Here is an 8,665-nt window from a genome sequence, read left to right on the forward strand (position 1 = left end):
CACAACTAAAGAGAAGCCTGCATGCCACGATGAAGAGCCCGTGTGCTGCAACTAACACATGGCGCAGCCAAAAATTAAATAAAATGTTAAAAAGAAAACAAAAAAATAAAATGCATCTCACACTTGTTTCTTCCTGAACCTATCATGCTGCATGTAAACACAGAGAACTTCATATTTTTAGCAGGTATTTGTCAACACCTTCTTGGAAAAATCTGCTAGTGAGACGTACCGATTCTTACTGGTCATACAAATAGCTGTATGTAAAAATATTTGATTAACCTTTTACAGTTTACCTAGTCCTTTTCACAAACATGATTTCATTAATCCAGTGATGTATTATCAGGATTTTACAGAGGCAGAAAGAGGTTCAGAGGCGTTAAGTGACTTGAGGTCTCCCAGCCAGTGAGTAGAACTCTGTCACAAACCCATGACTTTTGAATCCAAACCCCAATCTCTTCTTACTATGCCACACTAAAGTCAAGGGCAAAATCCTCCATGCACACAAAACACTAGACATTAGAGGGAAAGCAAATAGTTTTGGTCGTGACCAGAGAAATCCAACTAAACAATCTGGCTAGCTGAAACCTACAGTTAAAAGACTTTTTTTTGTAGTTGCAGTTAGTTCTTGTCTTAACCTTTGGTCACTGGTGTCCTGAAACGTGTTGGTTCCATGGCACCAAGAATTGACTCATCCTCATATACCACAATGTTCATTGCAGCTCTATTTACAATAGCCAGGACATGGAAGCAACCTAAGTGTCCATCGACAGATGAATGGATAAAGATGTGGCACATATATACAATGGAATATTACTCAGCCATAAAAAGAAACGAAATTGAGTTATTTGTAGTGAGGTGGATGGACCTAGAGTCTGTCATACAGAGTGAAGTAAGTCAGAAAGAGAAAAACAAGTACCGTATTCTAACATATATATGTGGAATCTAAAAAAAAAAAAAGGTTCTGAAGAACCTAGGGGCAGGACAGGAATAAAGACGCAGACATAGAGAATGGACTTGATGACACGGGGAGGGGGAAGTGTAAGCTGGGACGAAGTGAGAGAGTGGCATGGACATATATACACTACCAAATGTAAAATAGATAGCTAGTGGGAAGCAGCCGCATAGCACAGGGAGATCAGCTCGGTGCCTTGTGACCACCTAGAAGGGTGGGATAGGGAGGGTGGGAGGGAGGGACATGCAAGAGGGAAGAGATATGGGAATATATGTATAACGGATTCACTTTGTTATAAAGCAGAAACTAACACACCATGGTAAAGCAATTATACTCCAATAAAGATGTTAAAAAAAAAAAAAAAGAATTGACTCGTCCCTCTCATCCTCTACTTCCCATCTGGTCCACTGTTCAGTACAGGCTGTTTTGAGCTGCATAGTGTTTACTGTATCAGTTGGTTTTAGGGTACAGCTGATGTACAAATGCATTTTAGCTTTAGTTTCTAATTTTCAGCATGGAGCAGCGCCACCCTAACCTGCTGCTGAGTTGTCGACAGCTTCCCTGTCAAACAGTGCTAAGGCTCCTTGGAGGCTTGGGGCCCATCAGAGAACCAACACACAGATTTTTGGCTTGTTTTCTGACTCAGGATGGCTGTTGGGATCTAAAGCAGTTTTCCTCTTTAAAGTATCAACCTAATACTCCTAAGTTCCTCTTACAGTTAGTCTTTCTCCAAAATGGAGACGGCATGATTCAGAACATCCATTTAGCTACGCTGGATCCAGGCTACAAGCCTGTTTCTCAGCCCAGTGTCCTGGGGCCCATCCACCCACCAGGCTCAGCTGCACTAATAGTGCCTCTGCACTTTTCTGAGCAAATCCCCAAGATCTTGTCAATACTTTACAACACACACATGCTCATTCACACAATCTTAAGGACTGAGGCTATTTATCTGTGTCCTCTAAAATTAGCATGTGCCAGGCATGTGGCAGGTGCTCAGGAGAGTTCTAACTGGATTCTCAGCCTTCTGCTGGAATTCACATCTATCAGATGGAATTACCCATTTTTAGTTAGTTTTTATTTTTACCAACTGTAATATACGCCCTAGCTATACCATCTGGATTAGGCCTCTTTAAAAATATCATTTTTCTAAGCATATGCAGCAGGATTCCTACTAGTTCAGGAATTATTCACAGGGCAGTTATTGCCAATACTTCCAGTGTTGGAGGGAAAGAAAATTATAGTTGGAGTAGTTGCTGCACGTGCTCCCGCCTGCGTGCTTTGCTCTTTTCCTGAGAGAGGTAGAAACGAGGTTAAAGGTACTTTATTTGGCACAACAATGTGCATATATAGTTAGCACTTCTGTACTGTACACTTAAACATAATTAAGATGGTAAATTTTATGATTTTACCACAATAAAAAGTACTTAAAATTTTTCCTTGATGGTGCTAGAGATCTTCAGAATTCTTGGAAAAGAAAAAAAATCAGAGAAGCCCTTGCAACCTCATTGGAAACTCACTGCTAGAATATAATCCAATGAGCATCGAGCTCCTCAACTGTATACAACTCACCTCTCATAGAAATAACGTCTTACACACTTTGATCTATGGTTAAGTTGGTTTAAGTCCAACCTTTTTCACAGAACTTGCAAAGCCCTTCACAGTCTGGCCTTTGTCTATTTCATTATGACTAACCCATACTAGTTAGTGGTCTTTTTTCCAATTCTCTGAACGGGACAATTTCTTCTTACCTTAGGGCTTGCAGACGGTGTTCTCTGTGCCTCAAACGCTTTTCCACCATTTTTCTTTTGCCTAACTCTAATTTATTCTTCAGAGCCCCGCTTAAATATCATCTCTTCAGGGACGCCTTCTTTAAAATACCTAATGAGGTTTGGGCCTCTTGCTATCTTTGTGGATCGATCCATCCACACTCTCACAGAAGTCTGGTCTGGATTTTTCCCTTGTAGCATGTAATACAATTGTATTTATGTAATTATGTAATATTAGGCTCTCCCTCAGGACTGAAAGTTCCACAAGGTAGGGACTGTTTGTTGCAAACCATTGTATTACCCGGGCTCTGGTAGCCTGTATACAGCAGGTACCCAATGCTCTCTTAACAGATGCAGCCTTTTATCCCACAAATTTATCTTACAGATATTCTCAAAGGAGTAGGTGGAGAGGCACATCAAGTTTGTGAGTTTGGTGGTGGAGACAGTGGCTGAACAGCCAGAGAGATGAAAGAGCTTAGGGCTGGCTAAGTGGGGAAGCAAGAAGGGAGTAACGAGGGTGTTCATTTAATGAGTGTCCCCTCCACTCCGCCAACATCCCATCCCCTCCCAAACAAGTCATTCAACAGTAATCATGTACTCATTTCTCTGGGGAATAAGGCAGACTTCAGATTACAGAACCAAGGTAAACAATGTTGCAGAATTAAAATGTGTTCAAGAAACCAGTCACAATTCAACTGCATTAGACTTCAGCACGTAGATGACTGTATTCCTCTGAATAATCTTCAACTTAGGAAGCTTATACTCCTCCAATATGTGGAGGGACAATAAATACACTTCCTCCTGCTCTCAGCTGCTGAGGGAGAAGTCCTCTCCTGATGGACCAACACTATTTCCTTTTTGTTGCTCTTTTCCCTTCTCCTTTCCTTGGTTTCCCCTTTCCACGAAGCTTCTTCAGACGCAGTTGCTCATCCTTAAAGTCCTGATGCTCATCTCTGAAAAGAGAAAGAAAAAAAAATTAGCCAGTATTGTTATCAGACTGGAAAAGTACACCAATCTAGAATGTTCTCTTAGGTGGTTTTGGTTATCAAGCTTTGACTTCTACAGGGCACATGCTCAGCTTGGTGAACAGAAAGGACAGGGAACCCCCGACATACAGATGGGCTCTGTTCCCTAAGTTCATTTCTAGGTCAGTTTTCCCTCACAGAAACAATGCTACCAACAGCTTAATTACCAAACCCGCCCATGTAAACCTAGGTAACTAGGATACAACACTAATAATTGCCCCAAATTTCCCTGTAACACTAAGACTAAACACTGAAGGGGGCATAAAGTGGGTATAAGCTTCAACAGCTACACGAGACCCTGAGAGGCCCAGGGATTAGCACCTACTACAAAGGGGAAAGGTCTGGAGGAAGCTGCCCTGATGGCAGTGGATGATTCACACAAAAAGGCTGCTGGGGAAAGTCTCAGGCAGAAGGAAGCAGGATCAACAGACAGGTCCTCCAGGGGTCAAGGCAGCCAGGACTGTCTGTACATATGAATGAAGACTGCCTGTACTGTATAAAAATATCTGCATTCTAAGATCAAATACGGTCAGTATTCTTGGGGGACTGGCTCTAGGACCCCTCCACCCAGATACCGAAATCCACTGATGCTCAAGTCCCTTACATAAAACAGCATAGTATTTGCATATTCTACACACATCCTCCTGAATATTTTAAATCATCTCTACATTACTTATAACACCTAATACAATGTAAATGCTATATAAATAGTTGCCAGGTGTGTGGCAAATTCAAGTTTTGCTTTTTGGAACTTTCTGGAATTTTTAATTTTTTTATATTTTTGATCCGTGGTCGGTTGAATCTGCAGTTATGCAACCTGTGGCTATAGAGGCCCTCAAACAGTATAGTGTTTAAATATGTAAGCTGTGGAACCCATGTGACCCTGGGTTCAAATCACAGCTCCACCATTCAGTAGCTGTGTGACCTTGGATAAGGAATCTTCCCTCCCTGCCCCTTGGTCTCCTCATCTGTAAAAGGGTGGATAATGGCGTACCAATTAAATGTAAGAGAGGGGTTTGCTGGGCCCAATTTTTAACTCCCTAGGCTGTTTCACTTTATTTTTTTATTTTGGCCATGCCATGTGGTCTGAGGGATCTTAGTTCCCCAACTGCATCGAACCCGGGCCCTTAGCAGTGAAAGCTCAGAGTCTTAACCACTACACTGCCAGGGAATTCCCCCTAGGCTGTTTTAAAATAGATCAGTTTTATAGGGTATGATGTTTCATTCCATGAACATGATAGATACAGCAGACCTCTTAGGGATCAGCTATGATTGCCCCCCAAATAAGTCATTCTCAAAAACAGAGTAATTCTTCTGGAATGTAAGTCAGATCATGTCACTCCTCTGTTTACAACCCAGTAAACCGCTCCCCGTTTTACTCAGCCCCCTGCACAATCCACCTCCTGTCCCACTGTTCTCCCCTCGGCCTGTGTAGCCCCTGGAACAGACGAGGAACATTCCAACTCAAGGCCTTTGCTCTGCTCTTGTCTCTGCCTTGCAAGCTCTTCCCTGGGTCCCACCTGGCTCACTCGCCACCCTCAAGTCTCTGCTTAAGCCTCATCTTCTCAATGAGGCTAACCTTGACTGTCCTGTTTAATACTGTGACCTGTCCTCTCCCCGCCCACTGAGTGCCTGGTCAGCACTCTTGATCCTGCTCAGCAGCCTCTACTGTGTTTCTTCCCTGTAGCACATTCAACTTTGTAACACACCACATAATTTACTTATTTAATATGTTTCCCCCTCCTCCTTCCCTCCCCCGACCCCCAACCTTTCCCGACAACCTCCTCCAGAGAGCAAGCGACAAAGGCAGGGGTCTTTGTCTCTGCTGATGAACCAGCCCAAGCACCTGCTTGACTGAATGAGTCACTGTTTTTGAGAACCTGCTTCCCTCCCTGTTTTGTAGGTCTTTGAGTAAGATTTTCTTCATTGAAGACTGTCTAGTTTCATCCTGCCTGACTTCCCAGGAGGCCTTGTGTGAGAGGCACCATTTACCATAACTAGTGGCTAAATATGAAAATAATTGTGCTTTTCCATGGATAGCTAAATGCTAAGTATTTTTTCTCTGTCCCCAAAGATAGTCAAGGCTTTATTTTTCAAACAAATGGAAAGTAGCAGCAAACAAGTAAATTAAAATAACTGAATGTATTTAATTTGGTTATGGATTATGATTTCCTACTCAGGACATCTACCTTCCAATATTTTATTTGGGGTAAGAATAAAATTAATTTTTATTTTTTGAGCTGAGACTAATGGCAAGGGAGATAATCCCAAAAGCAATTCCAGAAATTCAAAATACGTCATGGACTATCATCTCTAGTAATATATTAACTAAGAAAATCTATTCTATTTTGTTCATTGCTGTTCCCCTTGTGCCCATCTTAAGTGCCTGTACATGGAAGGTACTTAAAAAAAAATCTGTTGGATAAATGAATGTACCAATCTTTAGTTATCTGGAATGAACTATTAATTTTATTATATTAGTGCAAACAGTCCCAAATTAATTTTTGTATTGTTGCCCTAAGACAAGTCCAATTAAAACTTGTTAAATTGAAAAAAAAAAAAGTAGGCATTTTAACTTTATACAATTATGTACTGTTTAAATTCTTTTATAATGAGCATGTATTTGTTTGGTAACTAAGACATTTTTTTAAAGAAAATGGTCACATGGGTATTTGATCTTTTTTCTTTCTAGAGCAGTATATCATCTTAAGCACCCACTTCCGACACATACACAAACATACAAATGCATGGTGGAAAGAGCCTGCTACTCTTACTATTACATATTATTATCCTATTATAATATTGATTACATATTACTCTTAAAGGTAAACTACAGCTTATTTAGACCAAATTAGTATACCAAAAAGGGTACCAACTAAGTGTCCGAAGAGGGTGAAAGGAAATAAGAAATCCTACAAAACTGCCATCAGGAAAGGAAGGAGACTCCCCCTCACCAGTGAGGAAGCAGATCAGCCACAGGGCAGGGACTCTTTTCATCTGACCAATAAGAATCTGCTCCGTGTTTGGACCAGTTTTCCTCTGCATCCATTGAGTGCTCTTAGATTAATGACTAATTTAACATCTCACTATAGCTCAGTATCTAGTCAATGTTAGTCACATTTTAGACATAATTAAATGATGTCTTCCAATAAGTGCATGTTTCCTTTTTTTTTTTTTTAAAGTATACTCATTATGGATATTTTGAAAGCTTTCCCCTCCCACAACTGTACCTTGTGAACTACCTGGGCACTATTATAAGAACCACAAAACTATAAAGATAGAAAGGCTAATTTTTTCCTTTTCTGATCTACTAACCAGATTTCTTATAGGTTACTCTTCGTGTGTGGTTGTTGTTTTTTTTTTGTCATTACCTGTAGAGTCCAAGAAAACGTAGCGTCCCCATGAGTGCAAAATAAGTGTTGTGATTAGGATACCAGTCATAAGTCTCCTTCCTCTTGGCCAAAGGCTGCTCACTGAACAGCTTCACCACTTTCATGGATTTGGAATCAGTGGGCCTGGCAACTTCACCAAACAGCCGGGCACTCAGACGACTCATGCGCAAGGCATATTCTGAAAGGGAAGACATTTCTTGCTCAGCAAGGAGCGAGAGTCCCTAAAGAAAATGAGAAGAAAGATAAACAGGTTAGTGCAAGAAATTCCCAGATTATCTAATGAACAGTTTACAAAGTGAAAACACAGCAAGCCGCACGTGAATCAGTTCACATCTTTGGCAGGACGTGCCTTGGCGTCGAGTGGCTGTTTCCTTTGCATGCTTTACATTTTTTGCATCTTTTACGTTTGGTGTTCACACACTATTACTCCCCAGCTGTACTGCCTCTTTTACAATGAACGATTTTATGACTCAATAGGTTATTTACTGAGAGTCAGCTTACCTATTTGTAGGCTAGATGAGATCAGAGAAACAAGTTATCCTACCAGAGCATTGTTATTATACCTTCAGAAAACACCTACCTCAGCAATCTGCATAATAAATATGCTGACTGCTTGCCACCTAAAGGTTTAATCATGGTGGAGAAATAATTATGCTGTTGTCTTTATTATCAGCCCTTTGAACGCTGTTCTCCTCAAGGGCTCCAGATGGCTCTAAGAACAGCTAATGAGTTATGAGGTCATTTAGCCTCCAGGTTGCTGGACTGAATTCTGCCTAGAGACTGACAGCCAGCTGGGAAAAACAAAGATAGTAGTCTTATAGGAATTACCTCAACAGCTCAAAAGATTTACTTTATTCCTGAACAAAAGGCATTTATGAATTGTGATGTTACTTGCCTTATCTTCCATTTTATATATTCTGCTTTAATGAAAATTACCTAAATTCTTATTAGCTGAAAACCGTAACTTTTTCTTCGGAGGCATAGACTGTTGAAATAGTATAAGAATGATATCTGTAATATGCAGAAACTATAGGTACTATACATCGAAGATTATACAGGTGATACATAAAAATCAAGAACGTTCACAGGTACTATAGCCAATATTTTATAATAACTGTAAATGGAGTATTACCTTTAAAAATTGTGAATCACTATATGGTACACTTGTAACATATAATATTGTACACCAACTATACTTCAATTAAAAAAAAAGCATTTGAGAGTTCCTTATCTGAAAAAAAACAAAAAAACAAAGAATGTTGCTGGTGGAATAACCCTCATTCCATTCTAGTTCAAATGTAAGGGTACCTGTTGGCAGAACATGCTAATTTACATGAAATTTTTATAGTGAGATGAGAGTTTTTGCTGACTAAGACAGTATCCTGGGGGACAGTTCAGCTGGGATGAAAAGAAGTTGATCTCCAAATGGAAAAAAGGCATAAACCTATCTTGAAAAACCAATAGAAGAAATATATTAAAAAACCCTCCTAAACAGGAATGCTGCCAAGTAAATTTCAAAACTGCTCTGGC

At 40.3% G+C, this 8,665-nt stretch overlaps 1 protein-coding gene across 1 annotated transcript; it reads right to left on the reverse strand.

Moving 5' to 3' along the window:
* Positions 1-3,006: 3,006 nt before the first annotated feature.
* Positions 3,007-7,329, reverse strand: MRPS33 (mitochondrial ribosomal protein S33; the record flags this gene model as incomplete). Its single annotated transcript, XM_079711455.1, has 2 exons — positions 3,007-3,671; positions 7,115-7,329. 2 exons carry the CDS (start codon positions 7,327-7,329, stop codon positions 3,566-3,568), a joined length of 321 nt encoding a protein of 106 aa, XP_079567581.1. The 3' UTR covers positions 3,007-3,565.
* Positions 7,330-8,665: the final 1,336 nt, after the last annotated feature.

Source organism: Hyperoodon ampullatus (genome assembly GCF_949752795.1).
Source record: "Hyperoodon ampullatus genome assembly, chromosome: 9".
Classification (NCBI taxonomy): domain Eukaryota; kingdom Metazoa; phylum Chordata; class Mammalia; order Artiodactyla; family Ziphiidae; genus Hyperoodon; species Hyperoodon ampullatus.